The 20057-nt window shown below is 44.2% G+C and overlaps 1 protein-coding gene across 3 annotated transcripts in view; it reads left to right on the forward strand.

Moving 5' to 3' along the window:
- Positions 1-20057, forward strand: part of LOC121571563 (poliovirus receptor homolog) — a 75482-nt gene that overhangs the window by 33072 nt on the left and 22353 nt on the right. For 2 of the 3 annotated variants that reach the window (XM_041883098.2, XM_045221938.1), the window contains exon 7: positions 1666-5683. The exons of the other annotated variant lie outside the window; for it this stretch is intronic. In XM_041883098.2, coding sequence (XP_041739032.2) covers positions 1666-2225 — 560 coding nt within the window. In that variant the 3' untranslated portion in view covers positions 2226-5683. Of the gene's footprint in view, positions 1-1665; positions 5684-20057 lie in introns of those variants that run through there. 3 annotated transcript variants of the gene reach the window in all.

Below are 20057 nucleotides of genomic sequence, written 5' to 3' on the forward strand. Positions count from 1 at the left end.
TCAGTAAGGCATCTTTTCTCTGCTTTAGTTTCAGCACATCTGCCCAGCGTTCTCAGAAATAAATAATTTAGCACCTTCTCAATATCCGAAGAGAGAGGGGGATTCAATTGGCTGTAGACTAAAATGGAGGAGTAAAAATACATTTTGCGTGTGAGAGATTTTGTGTCCGCTTCCATATGGCTGAAAAGAAAGGGAGGGAATTGTGGTGATTGAGGAAATACCTCGCTCGCTTCCGACTAGACTACAAGAATGTGAAATGATTGAGATGGTTATGGAAACACAGGAGACTTTCAGGGAAGGGGAGGAGGGAGGGTTGGGGTCGATGGGACTGGAGATTTGATGTGAATGTGCATGCGTAGGTTGAGAAGGTGCTCTGACCCCATTGATAGAGTTCACACTGTACAGCACTGGCAGCACAACGCGGTACATTCCCTCTTCACATATTATCTGGAGGGATTTTAATAGACAAGAGTTAAGTGCACCAAGAGTGCGTCAACCTTAGGTTATTATAGGATATTTACAGTTCTATGCATATGGGTACTTTACCTGTACTGTACAGCAAGAACCTGAAATCGTACTCATCATTATTTTCAACATCATCCCAGATCCATGTTATTTTCCCTGCCTCTTTCCTGTTCGGAGAATCTCTTTTCCTGTTTGCTAATTTGTGATTCTCCGAAACAGGAAGAGATGGTTCAGGTCGGATCTGCTGTTGTGCTCCTTCCCCTAATCTCTCTGACATGACAGTAATATAGGCGGTGATATAAGCTCGCTGTGATCATTTTGACATTTATTACCTCTTGCTGGTTGATTTAGTCCTGGCTCCCAACTACCCCTGTCCTAGTTCTCCCTGTGCCGTGGCTTTGACGTTTTCACCTCCCCATACCCAGATTTAGATCTAGACATTAAGGCCTTGCATCTCCCAAGCCCTCTGTCTTGGCAGGGCATTCCAAGCTGCCCTGTATGAGGTCGGGGTTTGGAATGGATCAAACTGTAGGTGGGCTTTGGCCTCTTATAGCCTCATGTGGCTCTGAGTTGAGTTCCTCCATTGGACTGGTTCCTGGTTTATAGTGGGGGAGCGCTCATAGCCCAGGGTTAAACTAACTGACCCATTAGGTGCGAGGGGGGGGGCAGAGCAGTATGTCGATGTGTTCCAATTCCATCATGCATGACCACAGTGATAGTCTTTACCACTTCTGTAGTCCCCTTTCACTTCCATTTTCCTATCGCTGTCCCTGTTTCTCTCTCTCTCTCTCTCTCTCGTCTCTGCGTTGTTGTGCCCGATGTACGCCTCGGTCAAAATATCAGACCCGGGATTCGTCACATCGTGTGTCACAAAATGTGTTCCTCATTTTTGTTTCTCTACTGAAACAAGAGTGGACCGGCTCAAACTTGGCTCACACCAACCGTACTGTATAAATGGGCAACAGGGGGCTGCAAAAAAACTGCAACTAAAGGGGAGGAATCAATCCCAGTCAAATCGCAACAACACTGATCGAGACACCACCACCTCACTGACAGCATCTCACCAGGAGAGCACCAGAACAACAGTACTACTCCTACGGAAAGAGGCCCATTAAAAACCGACCAACCCCCCTACCCTTTCCTCCCCCTATTTTTTGTATTTTCCTCTACCTTTTGCTCCCCTCCTCCCCCCCTCTGCAGAGGCCATAGTGGACCCGTCCAACGCGGGCGTGTTGGCGGGGGCTATCATCGGCAGCCTGCTGGCTTTACTGCTGGTCAGCGCGCTGATTGCTGTCCTGGTGACCCGCAGTCGCCGGCAACGGCGTGGTTACCCCAGCAACGGAGAGCCAGGCGCCTACGGGAACAAAGCCCGCCTCTTCGGTGGAGCTGGCAACAAGAATGGAGGCACTGGGGCCAACATCAACGGGCCCATCTATACGTACCGCGAGAGCGACCCTGGAGCGCTGGCTGAGAAGGTCAACGACTTCCACCACCACGGCCCGCCAGGCTCCACCCCCACCGCCCACGACATCCTGCTGAGCAGCGAAATGGATGAGGCGGAGCGCAGGAAGTTCGACGCACTTGACGACAGCCTGGAGGTGGAAGAGGAGCGCTACGACAGCTTCAGCGTCGGCATGGCGCCAGCCTATCACATCCACCGGCACGACGAGGAGATGGGAGGGGACAGCATGTACCTGGACGACGACATGGAGTCACAGCGGGACGGGTCGGTCATCTCCCGGACTGCCATCTACGTCTAGAGAGGGACGGTCAACCAACAGGGTCCAGGAGGGAGAGCTGAGGAGAGTCCACCACCAACCTCCAACCGCCTCTCTCGAATGATACCACCAACAACCACCCCTTCCCCTGCATACTATAGAGACATTCTACGCTTATGATACTTTTCTAAAACAAGGAGTTGAAACTGATCTCTAACAAGCAGAATGATGACTTGAGTGCGCTGCTGAATGACTAGACGTCTCTAAGTCAGTCAGTCTACCCAAAAAAATAAACCATGTAACTCATCTTCAATGCTGCTTACTGCTCCATTTCATTTCAGCTTAGCAAGTGAAACATGAAGAATGACCATGTGACTGCATTAGTAGCTAACTAATCCACAGGACTGCAAACACTAAGACTTTTTCTTGGTAAGGAAACATACCATTCAATGTCACCTTCATGGTAAAACTTTAGACGAATTCATAGATGGTCGCACTAGTTATATAACCACTGCTACTGCTTCAAGATGTCGTCCAGTGGACCGCGGTGTGGAGGACAAGGAACAAAGCTGTAACTTGCTGTCTTAATGTGCATCATCACAGGCATTCATACACAGTGTTATGTAATGGTCTTTGTATTATCAAGATGTTTGGGCCTTAAGGCCTTGTTGAACCGCATTTGGTTTTAATGACTCATATAATGACTATTAGGCAGAGCTAGTCCTACCAACTTCATTTTCATGCACATTTCCTTCTTTCTTTTGGTATTGTGATTCTTTTCTTTTACATTTGGGATGCCAGTGACATGGTAGACCAAGCTGGGGGTGGGGTTCGGACGAGAGATGTGGGCGACCAGATCCGTTTGTTTTTCCACCTGTATGTTGGCAGGGATGTCACTGCTAGGCAGTGGTTCAGCTGGCACCGTCTGAGGTGGACTAGCCTACCACTCTGAGGGACCAACCAGCTCCATGAACAATCAGAGCCACGGACAGATGAGACACTCACTGACAGATCGACAGGCCACACCCAGCTCTAACTGGACCACCTCCTCTGCCTGTCAGTTTGACCAATTAGAAAAGGATGCAGACTCCATTTCCCCGGCAAGTCGATCAATGCGGCGTCTTTTTAATAGTAAAGAAATGTTTTGCCGCCGACGCTCGAGGGATCAGAGGCAGAGGCGGAATATTTCCCGCTCTGTTTTTACCAGAACAAGCTGTTCCTACCCCGCATGTTTAATTCAGGAGTAGAAGAAGCATAAAAGTGTTGCGCATTATCTTGTGCAGAGGGATAGAGAGAGGCTGATTTCCGGCTGGTATTGAGCACTTGTGCGATTAATCCAGTTAAGCCAAGCTGCACATACGGCTGAAATTGCGAAATTTTGCTCCCGAATACAGTAGGAGTTATGAGGTGGTATGAGGTAGACCGTCTACGATCAATTATCTTCTTAGACTTAGAAATATTCTATTTTTTTAGCAGGGCAAAATACTTAGTAGAGGTTTTTTTTAGCTGTATGTTAATGGACAAATCTCTTCTGGCCTTCTAAGGGGGCAGTAACACATTAAATATGCCTGTGACTGTGTGTGGGGATATTTCTGACCAAGGCCCATTAGTTCTAAGCCTGGCCAGCATATGTGTTTTCGAGTTCTGAGTGGACCGAATTTGACTAGCTGCCAGACCTGGAATGAGGTTAAGGAGCTAACCCCACCCGCAGTATGTTCCACTGTCGGATTAGCGGCGTTCACTTTAAAGTAGCGGTCGTGTGTGGGTGTGCTGACGAGTGTGTGTATTGTGCAAGGGTGTGTGTAGCGTGATTGTACAGATTTGTGTCGGCGAGTGGATTTTGAGTTGTGTATCCCACACGCTGATTCACCGCGCAATAGCCCAATATTATGCAGGAGTTGTTTTGCATAATTTCATACATATGGATTGCTAAACCTATCATGATTTTATCTCTGAGTCATTCATCACTCATTTCATGCACAGTAACCTCACTGATGAAGTGGTTGGGTGACGGTGATAGGAAATTGCTTAGCATGAGGACCCGCATGGATATGAATATTTCACTGGCGGAGCCGGAATGGCTGAAAGGGACCTTTGGAGTGGTCTCCTGTGCCACCCCGGCCAGATGAAGTCTTGATTGGGTATTGGTATGTCTTGATTGGGTATTGGTATGTCTTGATTGGGTATTGGTATCCGGGCCGTTTCTCTGTAGATATTATGCCCCACTCCCCCTCCTTTGCCGTTTCTTATCACAGATTCATATCACATTATCAGATCATCACCACTGTGTTCAAATTAACTGTTTTCCTTATGATGTTTCGTGCGAATGGGTATACAAAAAAAGACGAAGAAAAATAAGTGTTTTTATGTGAAGTGTTGATTGTGTATATCTTGATGTAAGATATCCATTTAATGAAATAAGTGTGTATTTATCTTCAAGACTTCCTATAAGAAATGTTATTTGTAAGTGCTGTGTAGATGATGGTAAATTGGTCCAGTATCACAGACTACTATCATGGGAGTTGGTTGGAAAATAACCAATGACTACAAATGACCTTACTGTAATTACATGTGTCAAGACATGTATCTTGTAGCCTACTGGTACATTATATTATCAAGGGCCTTGAACTCCAAGCTGCTCTGACCATCTTCTCCACACAAACACTCTCTCTCTCTCTCTCTTCCACAGATACATTCTCACGAGAGCATATAATCACACACCCTCTGAAGATTTGTTTTACCCGTAGAATGCACACACCCAAAAACATCTTTCCCCGACCTATCACACCTTGAGTTCAATGCCTCCCATTAGCAGGGGCAAGATTGTTCCTCTTTGGGCTCCATCATTCTCCATCTTACTAAGATTAAAAGAGAGAACATCTTTCTCTACAGAGGCTTAAAACCTTTGATTCCCCATTTCCCTGTTTTAGAAGTAAACAAGCACCAATTTCACATTGAATAAAAAAAGTAATGTTTCTGGCATGCAATTACCCTTCCTGTCTAAGGGCAGTGGTGGTGGTTATTTTAAAAAGCATAATGGGTCACGACAGCCTACAATTCTTGTCCGACTCTAATCTCAAGACAAACAAATGAAGCCTTAAATTCACAATTCCACTACATGCAGTATTCCCTGTGTCCCTTGTGTACATAGTATAAATAAATAGAACATACATGCAACAAGCATTACTAATTTATGTGGTCATGTTAGTAGTGCATCTGTTCTGCCCAGCTCCTGGCATAATAAGCTATTCATATTTTCTGCTCAATTCTACAGTGGGGTATATTGTTCTTGTGCACAATATTGACAGGATGATGACCTGGAGAATATGACTAATATTACAATTCTTCTATATTCCCAGGTGTTTATGTCTCTCACTACAAGCTGCTAGTATAGCAATGTCCTCTGTATCACCGTCCGACAGTGTGGGTGTTTCGTTCCAGTTTGTCCTGTCACTTTATTTTTGTATTCTGGTGTTATTAAAGTATGATGGATTTCTAAATATGATTGTGTCTTATGTGTGACGTTCAGACAGCGTAGTGGTCCGTCTGTGGATTTGATTGTGTATGTAACATGCATATTGACAATGTTTTGCTTCAGCTCTTGCCGTTATTTGGTCTACCTCGATATAAAACTGAAACGATTCTCATTATTACACAGAAAACTGTGTCTGTTCTTTGTTACATTTATCACATTCTTCCACAACATCCCCATCTAGACAAGTGTAATTACCCAAAGTGCTGGAGAAACTGTAGGGTTATTCATGTGGAACAATGAGAGATAATAAACGTAGCGTAACCATCATGCCAAGACTACTGATGACAATGAGCAGTTTCTCAAGTAGGTGCATTGATGGTTCCCTGAATGAGTTGTTTACAACAAGTGGGCTGGATGGTGTTTTATGTTGGCTACAGTTCCAAACGATTTTTATGGACTTAAATAAGGTGGCTTATTCAGACAAACCTGTGGTACTACGTTGCCCCACAACATCCTTGACTGTAGTCTATGAGCGAGACGTTTATGGTCCTCCTCAGTCCACTTTAGGTCCTTGTCTGTTGCCTTGACTACACCTCTTTGCGGCACTCTGTCAAACCCTTTCTTCATTCTGACCTTTTATCCTTGTTGACATAATGCAGGCGATGGTGACATGAATAGGCATAGTTTCAGTTCAGGGAACGGTACTGAAAAAATAGCCTTTTAAGATCTTTGTACATCGGGGTTCCCCAACTGGCAGCCCGCGAGCCAAATTCGGCCCGTGGGTGGTTTTATTTGGCCCCCCAAGTTTTCTGAGCAAAAAATAATATATTTTTAGAATTTTCATTGTTCGACATAAAAGACAGTAAAAACACCAGGATAACATCTCCAAGTGATTTTAATTTAGGAAATCTGTTCCCAAGTATTCCCATGCATAATAGAAAGAAGCATGTGATCGTATACAAATGTAAGCAAGGTTTGAAATTGTTTTAGTCAAATATTATATCTGTTTGGGCTTCTTGCGGTCAATTATCAGTCTACAAATTATTTGTAATTATGCATATTATTCGATTAGTTCCACGTTGTTTTGAACCGTGACTGGGTTGGAACTATTTTTCTCACGATACCTCTGTGTTAGAGAATGTGAATTGTTATGGATTTTGTAGGCCACCGTCTATGCTAATTATTTTTATTTTATTAAAAACGAGCCTTTATCCCCCAGTATGAATGGAAGACAGGGATGTTAGCATTCTCAGGCATGTCAGCATTCCCAGGCATGTCAAAATTCCATGACAAATTATACATTAATTGTCAAGAATTATAAAAAATAATACATTATATTGAAACTGAGATATACAAAAACTGTAAAATAAACACTGGATGCTGAATGCTGGATGCCGAAATACTTGAAATTATTTTCCTCGACTCGCCAATAAGTGTCTCGCCCACATGACCTAGTAGCTCATTGTTTACCTTGGGGGTTGTGACCTTAGCCAGAGGGTGTCAGGGCAGGGCTAGCAGAAACGCTTGATAGCCTGCTATGTTCGGGCCTCCCGGCTGCTTGCCTGCCTACAGTATATCGACAGGCCACTAATGACTCTGGCTGGCCAGTATTAATGGACCGGCAGGGCTGTGGACGGCCGCAGGGGGCCTTTCATTGAGCCCTGTGTGGACCGCCCTGGGGCCTAGCTGCTCTGCTCTCTCACCTTTCCCGCGCCACTCAGGCTGAATGGATTGACGTAGATTGTCAGATAAATGACCTAAAGTGTCTTTTCTCCAGGCCAGTCTCTCAGCGGGATGGACAGATGGACAGGATTTGCTCACTGGCTGACTATTTCGCCTCCTCCTGAATGTTCTCTCAGTTTCTCATAAAAAACGGTCACCTTTTGTCTGTGTGGAATGTTTTGCTGTCAATTGTCACAGCGTTGTAAACAACAGGTGTAGACTAACAGTGAAATGCTTAATTATGGGTCCTTTTCCAACAATGCAGAATTAAAGATAGAAATAGTGACTTGAGGAATAAATACACAGTGAATAACAACAACGAGTAAAAATAACATGGCTATATACACTGAGTGTACAAAACATTAGGAACAACTTCCAAATATTGAGTTGCACCCCTTTTGCCCTCAGAACAGCCTCAATTTGTCAGGGCATGGACTCTAAGGTGTCAAGAGTTCCTGGCCCATGTTGACTCCAATGCTTCCCACAGTTGTGTCAAGTTGGCTGGATGTGCTTTGGGTGGTGGACCATTCTTGATACACATGGGAAACTGTGGTGTGGCAGGTGTGGCGTTGTCGTTGTATGTGTGAACTCGAGCATGAGGGAGAACTCCGAGCAAGCTTACCTCGCCTTTGAAAAGGCAAAGGTAGCAACAGGATTCAATGTGTTTCCTGAGGTGCAATGGCTTACCATCTGATCTGGAATCAGCCTCCACTAACCTCTCACAGTGGTTACCTGTCAGTATCTGAGGTGATGTGGGTTAAGCTAACTGATCCTAGAACAGTGGGTAATGGACAGTCCAGTGATTAGCTTTCCAGCTGATCTGGAATCAGCATCATCTACCAACCACCCACAAAGTGGTCACCTGTCGGTATGTGGTGTTATGTGGTTAAAAGTAGCTAATCCTAACTGATCCCAGGACAGTGGGTAATGGATAGCACTGGCTCGCTAGCTACAATGACAAGGTTCCGAATAGAGAACCAAGGAAGTGACACTGAGACAGGGAGAGGAAGTTGACCGTGGGCACTTGGAGACTGGACATGTCATTTTTGGTTGGGCTCTCTGCACAGCGGTGACAAAAGCAAAGGGGAAGAGATACCAGAAGGCTACTCTCTTTCTTTCTTTCTTTCTTTCTCTCTCTTCTCTCTCTGGCTTGGAAATATAAAACTGACACCCCTGAAACACACCACTGCACCATTGCTTCTCTGGTGCCTATCGTTCCCTGCGAAATGATGGCCAGAGCACTAGTTATCGAACCCTTTTTATGTTGGCTGCGAAGTGATAGTCATGCTCAGTCCTGCCCAACTGCTCACAGCCATATACTGTCTAGAGGGTTTTAAACTCACTACCATTTTATATACAGTCGTGGTCAAAAGTTTTGAGAATGACACAAGGATTGGTCTTCACAAAGTTTGCTGCTTCAGTGTTATGAGAGATTTTTGTCAGATGTTACTATGGAATACTGAAGTATAATTACAGGCATTCCATAAGTGGCAAAGGCTTTTATTGACAATTACATAAAGTTTATGCAAAGAGTCAATATTTGCAGTGTTGACCCTTCTTTTTCAAGACCTCTGCAATCCGACCTGGCATGCTGTCAATTAACTTCTGGGCCACATCCTGACTGATGACAGCCCATTCTTGCATATTCAATGCTTGGAGTTTGTCAGAATTTGTGGGTTTTTGTTTGTCCACCCACCTCTTGAGGATCGACCACAAGTTATCAATGGGATTAAGGTCTGGGGAGTTTCCTGGCCATGGACCCAAAATGTTGATGTTTTGTTCCCCGAGCCACTTAGTTAACACTTTTGCCTTATGGGAAGGTGCTGCATCATGCTGGAAAAGGCATTGGTTGTCACCAAACTGTTCTTGGATGGTTGGGAGAAGTTGCTCTCGGAGGATGTGTTGGTACCATTCTTTATTCATGGCTGTGTTCTTAGGCAAAATTGTGAGTGAGCCCACTCCTTGGCTGAGAAGCAACCCCACACATGAATGGTCTCAGGATGCTTTACTGTTGGCATGACACTGATGGTAGCGCTCACCTTGTCTTCTCCGGACAAGGTGTTTTCCGGATGCCCCAAACAATCGGAAAGGGGATTCATCAGAGAAAATGACTTTACCGCAGTCCTCAGCAGTCCAATCCCTGTACCTTTTGCAGAATATCAGTATGTCCCTGATGTTTTTCCTGGAGAGAAGTGGCTTCTTTGCTGCCCTTCTTGACACCAGGCCATCCTCAAAAAGTATTCGCCTCACTGTGCGTGCAGATGCACTCACACCTGCCTGCTGCCATTCCTGAGCAAGCTCTGCACTAGTGGTGCCCTGATCCAGCAGCTGAATCAACTTTAGGAGACGGTCCTGGCGCTTGCTGGACTTTTTTGGGCGCCCTGACGCCTTCTTCACAACAATTGAACCTCTCTCCTTGAAGTTCTTGATGATCCGATAAATGGTTGATTTAGGTGCAATCTTACTAGCAGCAATATCCTTGGCTGTGAAGCCCTTTTTGTGCAAAGCAATGATGACGGCACGTGTTTCCTTGCAGGTAACCATGGTTAACAGAGGAAGGACAATGATTTCAAGCACCACCCTCCGTTTTAAAGCTTCCAGTCTGTTATTCTAACTCAATCAGCATGACAGAGTGATCTCCAGCCTTGTCCTCGTCAACACTCTCACCTGTGTTAACGAGAGAATCACTGACATGATGGCAGCTGGTCCTTTTGTGGCAGGGCTGAAATGCAGTGTAAATGTTTTTTGGGGGATTAAGTTCATTTTCATGGCAAAGAGGGACTTTGCAATTAATTGCAATTCATCTGATCACTCTTCATGACATTCTGGAGTATATGCAAATTGCCATCATCAAAACTGAGGCAGCAGACTTTGTGAAAATTAGTATTTGTGTCATTCTCAAAACTTTTGACCACGACTGTATGTTTTCTACCCCATGTAGAACACTATCTTTAGCTTACGATTAAATTTATATTTTTTACAGGGGCATTCTGCGATTGCTACAGGATCTTCAGAATGTATTCATACACATTTTGTTGTGCTATGGCCTGAATTCAAAATGGATGTAAAAAAATACACAATCTCACCCATCCACACACAATAACCCATAATTACAAAGTGATTTTTTTTTTTTGATTTTCTTTCACGTTTATTGAAAATGTTATATCAGATTTACATAAGTATTCACACCCCTTTCCTATGACACGCCAAACTGAGCTCCGGTGCATCCAATTTCCTTTGATCATCCTTGAGATGTCACTACAACTTAATTGGAGTCCATCTGTGGCCAATTCAATTATTTGGACATGATTTAGAAAGAAACACACCTGTCTATATAAAGTCCTACAGTTGACAGTGTATGTCAGAGCAGAAACTATAACATGAAGTCCAAGGAACTGTCCGTAGATCACCGAGATAGAATTGTGATGAGGCATATACAGTGCGGAAAGTATTCAGGTCCCTTCACTTTTTCCACATTTTGTTACGTTACAGCCTTATTCTAAAATGGATTAAATTAGTTTTTTCCCTCATCAATCTACACACAATACCCCATTATGACAAAGCAAAAACAGGTTTTTATAAATTTTTGCTAATTTATATATATATTTTTAAATACCTTATTTACCTGATGAGTGGCTTCCGTCTGGCCTGATTAGTGGAGTGTATCTGGGAAGGGTATAAAAATGATTACTAGAGTGTTGAAAGTTTCCAAGAGCACAGTTGCCTCCATCATTAGGATATGGAAAAAATATGGAACTACCCAGACTGCCTAGAGCTGGCCGTCCGGCCAAACTGAGCAACCGGGCAAGAACGACCTTGATGGGACCAAAAAGAACAAAAAAACAAGATAACTAATGTAAAATATACTGTGTACGTAAAATGTATATAGGTTCAGAACTTTTGTGAAACATCACAGCACAGTTGAAAAATATATGGGAAATATATTGATGGTGTTCAGCGATAGATGGGAGGGGTTGAGGGTAGCTGAAGGATGGGACTAAAAACAAACAAAAGATAACTAATGTAAAATATATTGTGTCCGTAAAATGTATATAGTATGTATAAGCTGGAAGTAGAAGCCTACATGTTGTTGTCCATTAGTTTACTCCAATTAGGGGTGGGGTGGTACGGTTCGGGGAAAATTAAAAGAACATAAAATTGATCAGAAATACAGTGTAAACATTGTTAATGTTGTAAATGGCTATTGTAGCTGGAAACTGCTGATTTTTAATGGAATATCTACATAGGCGTACAGAGGCCCATTATCAGCAACCATCAGTCCTGTGTTCCAATGGTACGTTGTGTTTGCTAATCCAAGTTTATCATTTTAAAAGGATAATTGATCATTAGAAAACCCTTTTGCAATTATGTTAGCACAGCTGAAAACTGTTGTGCTGATTAAAGAAGCAAAAAAACTGGCCTTCTTGAGACTAGTTGAGTGTCTGGCGCATCAGCAATTGTGGGTTCGATTACAGGCTCAAAATGGCCAGAAACAAATAACTTTCTTCAGAAAAGCGTCAGTCTATTCTTGTTCTGCGATAAATTGCCAAGAAACTGAAGATCTCGTACAACGCTGTGTACTACTCCCTTCACAGAACAGCGCAAACTGGCTCTAACCAGAATAGAAAGAGGAGTGGGAGGCCCCAGTGCACAACTGAGCAAGAGGACAAATACATTAGTGTCTAGTTTGAGAAACAGGCGCCTCACTGGTCCTCAACTGGCAGCTTCATTAAATAGTACCCGCAAAACCCCAGTCTCAACCTCAACAGTGAAGAGGTGAATCCGGGATGCTGACCTTCTAGGCAGAGTTGCAATGAAAAAGCCATATCTCAGACCGCCCATCTTAATCTTTTATTTTTATTGGCCAGTCTGAGAAATTGCTTTTTCTTTGCAACTCTGCCTAGAAGGTCAGCATCCCGGAGTCGTCTCTTCATTGTTGACGTTGAGACTGGTGTTTTGCGGGTACTATTTCATGAAGCTGCCAGTTGAGGAAGCCACAATCTATTTGCAAAATTAAAGCTGATTAAAATAAAATACAACAAATTAAAATTAAAAAAGATCCTTGGTCAGGGATGTGACAAAGAACACAGTGACCACTCTGACAGAACTTCCGAGTTCCTTGGCTGAGATGGGAGAACCTGCCAGAAGGACAACAGCACTTCACCAATCTGGGCTTTATGGGAGAGTGGCCAGATAGAAGCCACTCCTGAGAAAAAGGCACATGACAGTACGCCTGGAGTTTGCAAAAAGGCACGTGAAATACTCTGAGATCATAAGGCACAAGATTCTGTGGTCTGATGAGACAAAAAATATATATATTTGGCCTGAATGCAAAGTGCTATTTCTAGAGAGAACCAGGCACAGCTCATCACCCGTCTAACACCATCCCTACCGTAAAGTATGGTGGTGGCAGCATCATTCTATTGGAATGCTTTTCAGCGGCAGGGACTGGGAGACTGGTCAGAAAAGAGGGAACAATGAATGGAGCCAAATACAGGGAAATCCTTGATGAGAACCTGCTTCAGAGTGCAAATGACCTTAGACTGGGGCGGAGATTTACTTTCCAACAGGACAATGACCCCAAGCATACAGCCAAAGCAACTCTGGAATGGCTTCAGAACAAGCAAGAATGTGAAAGTCCTTGAGTGGCCCAGCCAAAGCCGGACTTGAATCCCATTTAAAATCTGTGGAAAGACTTGAATATTGCTGTTCACCGCCGCTCTCCATCTAACTTAACAGAACTTGAGAAAATCTGCAAGGAAGAATGGGAGAAAATCCCCAAATCCAGATGTGCAAAGCTGGTACAGACATACCCAAGACGATGCAAAGCTGTAATCGCCGCCAAAGGTTCTTCTACAAAGTATTGACTCGGGGGAGTGAATACTTATGTAAATGAGATATTTCAGAACAAGATATTTATTAAATGTTGAATTCAGGCTGTAACAACAAAATGTGGAAAAAGTCAAGGGGTATGAATACTTTCTGAAGGCACTGTATATAAATGTTTGTACTTTTAAATTAATGATATATATATATATCCATTGATTCTTGAAGAATATAACTTTATTTGGATCCACATTAGCTGACGCCATAATGTCAGCTAATCTTCCTGGGGTCCAACACAGAACAAAAAAGAGATTACAAACAATTACAATTTACAACAAGACATAACAATAATTTAACAAGTAGACATTACAGAGAATTAAAATACCTGACAGGTAATAGTATATAAAAAAAAAAAAGAAATGTATGCACTCACTAACTCTGGATAAGAGCGTCTGCTAAATAACTAAAATGTAAAATGTAAATGTAATACATTTAACATTCAGTAGAATCTCTAGTAACACTAGTATCTCTCCAGTCATACGGTCGATCGCATTAGATGTACTTTTATTGTTTTCTTGAAGGTGGATTAACTTTTTTGCCACTCTTTGTAAACAATGTAATTGTAAACAAGTAGTTGTATTTGAGTGGTTATATTTCGCCAACCCTATCCCTCAGCTGTTTACCAAAACAGTGTTGGGGTGAGGCGCTTTGTTATTGTTAGAACTGTTGAGTGCCCCTTTAAATCCACAGCCATTATGTTTTTCCCCCCATCCAGAACACTATCTTTAGCCTACCATTACATTTATATTCTGTCCCCCAATTAGCTTTCATTATTTATTCACCAAGCTATCTACAGAGTTTAGTTTCAAACGGATTCTCCAGAGGCACAATAGTGCAGCACTCATTCCCTCCACTTAAGTTTATGTCCCTCGCAAGCCTCCTGGTCATCAGCCCATCGCTCCATCCGCCAGACCACAGTAACCCTGTTTCCGTGGCGTCCCTTAAATCCAGCCATGGTTAATTGGTGTTCTTAGAGTGGTTGGTAACAGAGATTGGCGACTCCTTCCACAGTAGGAGAGCTATTCAACAGCGCCTCTGGTTCTCCAACCTCCAACATTCTGCTAGTGCTTTATGAGTTTGAGTGTGTGTGTGAGGAAGGAGGAAGGGGATATTCTTGCGCTTAAGAATAGAACTGTGAAACAGAAATTATTTTGATGCAAAGTCGAGGGTGTGTGCACGATTGAGTGTGTTATGTGCGTGTATGTGTGGCTCCAGGCATTCTGCAGATCATTCAGTGTTTAATCCAGCCCTTTCCCCACCAGCGTGATTCCCAACAGGCAGCTCCCACTCCAGAGTTGCGCTAGATCCTAGATCCTAACCAGGAGAGAAGATGGAGAGGAAAAAATGACGTACTTCTGTATATTCTGGGCTGATTTTCACTGGGTTGTTTTTTCTTCTAATCATCATCTTTGCTGAGGGAATCAAAGATGATGATGAATAGGGTGTGTGTGTGTGTGGAGGCGGGTTGCTGATATATGTGTGTAGATCTGATTGTAGATATGTTTTGTGTGAGTGGGTGGGTGGATGATTGGGCGTGTGCGTATAGGGTGTTTGTGTTTGTCTCATTCTACAATTTGTGGAATGAGACAAACATTTCTACAATTTGTGGAAATGCCTTTTTTATTATTTAAAATGTTTTTGTATTTGTTTGTTCAACATCTCTATCAGCTTCTAGAGAATTTGAGGATTAGTTTGAACAAAAACAGCTTGGTTTGTTTATCTTATACCTTTCCGTCAGAGCGAGTAAGAAAGAGAGAGAGCGAGAGAGAGAAGCTTTTTCATTCCTCAAATATTTACCTACCTATTCAGTGCATGATGAATAGCCACTCAACCCCTCTGTCCATTGTCATCTGTCACATCTCTCTCTCTCCCTTCATCTTTTCACCTGTCTTTCTCTCGCTCTTTTCATTCGCTCTCTCACCTTTCTCCGTCACCTTTCTCTCTCACCTTTCTCCGTCACCTTTCTCCGTCACCTTTCTCTGTGTATCAGTCACACACTCACTCGTCATTGTGCAGCTCACCATATTGCTTCATATCTTGTATCTCCCCCTCTCGTTTTCTCCATCCATCCATCCATCCATCCATCCATCTGTCTACCTCTTGAACACTCTTACTCACTTTCTCATTTTGAAGACTGGGGAAATTGGGGTATTGTCATGTCAGTCTATCCCCTCTCCATCTCTCATCCAGCCGACCCCGATCATATCTCGTTGTCAGGATCTTGCTGAGAACGTGTTCACCCGGGATATCCATTTAATTTGTCTTTCAGCCCTCCATCTTCGGCTCTGCCCGACAAACGTGAGGTGGATATAATGGAGTCTCATATCCGCTTTCACGTCAATCTATCTCACCTCTATTTATTTGGTTAACACACTGGCACACATGCGATTGTGGGAGTGTACGTGCACGCATGTGTAGTTAACACACAAATATTGCTACACACATTCTCTCTTTCTCGGCTCCATTTCATTTTCTTTCTTCCTCTGTTTTCCCTATCGCTCTGTCTCGCACACACATACGCCCAAACGGTCTCTCCCTCTCACACAGCAGCATCACTAACAGAATACAGTTCATCATGGCTACGCTTCTTGAGGGCTCTTCCCTCAGCACACATGGATACATCTTGTCGCTACCTTTCACCTTCTTTACCATCTTAATAAACCAGTCCATCCTATGACTCCCATCCGTCCGGCTCTCTATTCATCCCTCCCCGCCGTTGACCCAGCTGTCACTCCTTCATTCTATCACCCGTCCATCCGTCCATCCGCTTGCGTTAGCCTGACGAGTAGAGACGGCGCGCGAGCGTGGCTCACCTGCTCGGCCTGATTACACACGAAATCCTGAGCGGGCGTTTCGGCCTGGCGGTCTCAAAGCACTGACTGCTGGGTAATGGGCGCCCACGTGGAGCCGCGCGCGCCCAGGCAAAGACGCATTAGAAGACACAAACGCACATCCAATTTATCTCTCTTACATCTTTTTCTCTGTCTCTCTATCAGTCTCCTCTCTCTCACCCCCCCCACAGATCTATATGTCATGACAGTCTGCACTAAGAGCAAAAACAGCAGACTATACTGTCTCCTTCCTCCCCCACTGAGACAGTAACTAGTAAGAAAGTCTCACCATGCATCTATCCACAATTAATGACCTGTTGTCCCCACGGTGGTAGCACTGTAATTTACTGTCATTTCTACCCTTTCCATTGTACCCGCCCTGTACCCTCGTTATTACGCCCCACGGCCTATTTCCTGCTACTCTGGCGTCAGTGTTGTGATATATGCCGTGGCTTCTGTCTGTCGTGGGATGCCATCTGTACAGCCTGGCAGTCTGGTTGTCTTTCTCCCCCTGGGTGGCCACTCGCCTGGCAGAGCGAGCGTCTCGCAGTTTGTTGCGTGTCACCCATAAATAGGAGTAGGGAGAATGGTCTTCAGGCCAGAGGGAAATGAAATGGAGCGACGAGAGTGCAACGGGGATCTTTATCACTCTGTTAATGCTAGACTCCGTTAAAGCCATACAATATCGTACACAATGCTTTAATTCAATTCGAGGCCCAATCTATTCAATCTCATTCAATATGACTAGAAAGGAGTGTGATCGGGATCTGGTTAATGCTATACTCAGTGTGCTGTCCATAGTTAGAATAACCTTATGGGGTACAATACTGTACAATACTGGCTTTAATTAAATTCAAAGCTCATCAATCCTATTCAATCAAATTCAATGTAGCCTGCAGTGCAGGAATCCCATACAGTCGAATAACACGATACCTGTAGCATAGAACATGAGAAAATAACTCCACTCAAAATGGTCTATTGTTAATGTTCACTGTTTAACAGTTGGATATTTTTTTAAGTACTATTGAAAATAATTAAGATCAGCACTACTGTGAACGATAATAATGTGTCAAACTCATTCCATGGAGGACCGAGTGTTTGCAGGTTTTTGCTCCTCCCTTGGATTGAGAAATTAAGGTCACTGATTAGTAAGGAACTCCCCTCACCTGGTAGTCTAGGGCTTAATTGAAAGGAAAAACCAGAAACCAGCAGACACTCCATGTAATGAGTTTGACACCCCTGGCCTAGGGCTACATACTAAAGAAAATAGGCCTTGTGCTGAAATTATGAAAATTAAACAGTCTTAACTATATATCCTGTTCATATCTTTTCTAGTTACATTGTTTTGGCAGCACAGTAAAAATTTCGTTTTCTCGCATTGGGGGTCGACTGACTGAATTTAGCATTGTCTGCAAGGCCATTTGAAGCAACACATGTTACCCAATGGGCAGGTCAGTGGGTTACCAATGGGGTACCACACATATTCAAAAGTCCCCACAAACAGACATGTGGGTCTATGGGTCTCTGTATCCTCTGTCTCCTGGGTGTCCTATGTCATCCCCGTTGTAAAGGAATTACACTATTGACCTTTATATAGCTGTGTGTTGCTGTATTCTGTAGTGCGCTTGTCTGTTCGGATCATGTCTTGGACCAAGAATATTCCCCTTCAGGTCATTGGCGTCGTGCCCTATGCACCTAACGACACCGAGATGATTACTATAGTGCCTGATGGGATTCGCATCACTGTGTTTGTTGTGGGGGAAAGCCGTTTCGAAGCAGAGTCTACTCTACAACGTCCACACTAATTCCTAGCGCTTGTGTGACATTTGGAACTCCCCCAATTCTGTTTATTTAACACGGGCCCTCTGTGCATTGGGGTATGTACACAACACGCACTTTAACTTGCGTTGTGTGCTCAGAGCGTCTTCAGTTTGTTCAGCGCATAAAGGCATTTCCTTACGCAGTGTGTGAGCACGCTTTAGCGCGCATATGCTCTGCATGCCGACAATAATAATTTGCGGTGTGTGTGTTCAGTGTTTGTGGCGTGTTGTGCACATTGACCTACGTTTATTCAACAGGGCACGCCGCCGCCGTGTGTGTTGCTTTGGATTTCCCATGTACCTGTTCAGGCACTTTCGCCAAATGCAGTGTGCCGCATAGGATTATAGGAATTCATAAAGCCTGTTTCAGTGTATTCTCACTCTCTCTCTCTCTCTCTCTCTCTCTCTCTCTCTCTCTCTCTCTCTCTCTCTCTCTCTCTCTCTCTCTCTCTCTCCTTCTGTCCTCCCCCTCTCCATGTCTCTCCCACTCCTCTTCCCCCTCCCTCTCTTATTTATTTATCTCTTCCATTATGAATAATAGAACAACCTGCTGCTTGCCATGAAATAGCAAAAAGCCCAAGAGTGTTAATGCCTTTAGGAGCCTGGATCAGTCAGTGTGTTGATGTGCTGTGCTGTGTTCAACACACTGTCTGTCAGCTCCAGCTCTCTTTATTCTGGCAACATGTAGGTGTCTGTTGCTGTATTTACAGTAAGCAATGTGTGCTGTCGTGTCTGCGTGCTGCTATGCGAACAATGTGTCCCCTTTATAGTGTGAATGGTAAAGGAAATCAACTTCATTTGTATGTCTGTTTCTGCTGTGTGTTGAGAATTCAGGATGGACTAGTTTTCTTTTTATGCAGACACTGTGTGTGTCTACTGCTTGTGATAATGATGTGTGCTCTGCTGTGTGAGGAATAGGCAATGCAAACCCTTGCTGTGTGCATGGTATCTATTGTACCTTCTGTATCCGTGCCTGCGTCAGTCAGTGTGTGTGTGTGCCCATGGTTCTGCATCCCTCTCACACACCTTGCCATGTTAAGCATATTCCATGTTAATATTCAGTGGGGTGCGAGGATGGGGGTGTAACCAGTCCCCAAGTGCGCCATGACAGTTGCCCCCCTCATCTGTGTGGAAGGAGACTGACATGACATTGGTGGAACACACACATGCACACATACACACACACACATACACGCACACAGATCCACACACAGCAGATGGGAAAGAGAGAGAGAGAGATCAGAGGGAGAGAGAGAAGGGAGACATCCGAAGGACCCGGGCAGCTGAGAAGGCCAGATGGAGAGGGTAAGAGAAATGGAGAGAGAGGGTGAGATGGAGGGCTACAGAGCGCTTGGTGTGACCTGAGGGGCCATTGGGGGCCGGTGTGGGCTGCTGCTCACATTTCCCCAATTGGCGAGTTGTCAACCCCCCCGACTCCCCTACCTCCCCCACCCCGTCTGTGCTCCTGACTGAGTAGCCTTCCTCCCTCCTGTAGTCACTTTCTAGCTGTGGAAACGTGCTGCGTCTCTGGGGAGGCTTCCTACCCTCTGTCCAAGGGCTGTGGAGTGTGGAGGAGAAAGTGTGTGGGTGTCATCTCTGTTGAAGGACTGTGGAGCTGCAGTGTTGTGCTCTGTTGAATACGGCTTTCGTGTGTGTGTGTGTGTCTGTGTGTAAACTGTAGATATTTAATTGTTTTTTGTGTGTATTCCATCTACCCTCTGCTCTGTTGAGCAACGGTGGAGATACGGTGTGTGTTTGTGTGTGTAGCCGTATCTCCCTCGCTGTGTGTGTTCCATCTCGCCTCCGTCAAAGGGTTTCTGGTGTCCGCTCCTCTCACCCCTCTCCTCCTGTCATTGGTCGGTTGTGTTTGTTTTAATGGTTATAGCACATTAAATTACCATTGAGCTGGGATGAGAGAGATAGTCAGAGGACGTGCCGGATTCTTTCATGATTTTTGGCCCCAAATAAGCAAAGGCACAGAAATTGCATACAGAGATGATTCTATAAAGACTATTACTCATTATACAGCTTTTATTTCACAAACTGTAAAAGAGGGCTATGAAAAGCCTGTGATCATTTATGTGGGTTAAAACCCATTCAAACTTACCAGTTATGAACTATATATGCAACGCATGCAATG

The sequence above is a fragment of the Coregonus clupeaformis genome, chromosome 8 (genome assembly GCF_020615455.1).
Source record: "Coregonus clupeaformis isolate EN_2021a chromosome 8, ASM2061545v1, whole genome shotgun sequence".
Taxonomy (NCBI): domain Eukaryota; kingdom Metazoa; phylum Chordata; class Actinopteri; order Salmoniformes; family Salmonidae; genus Coregonus; species Coregonus clupeaformis.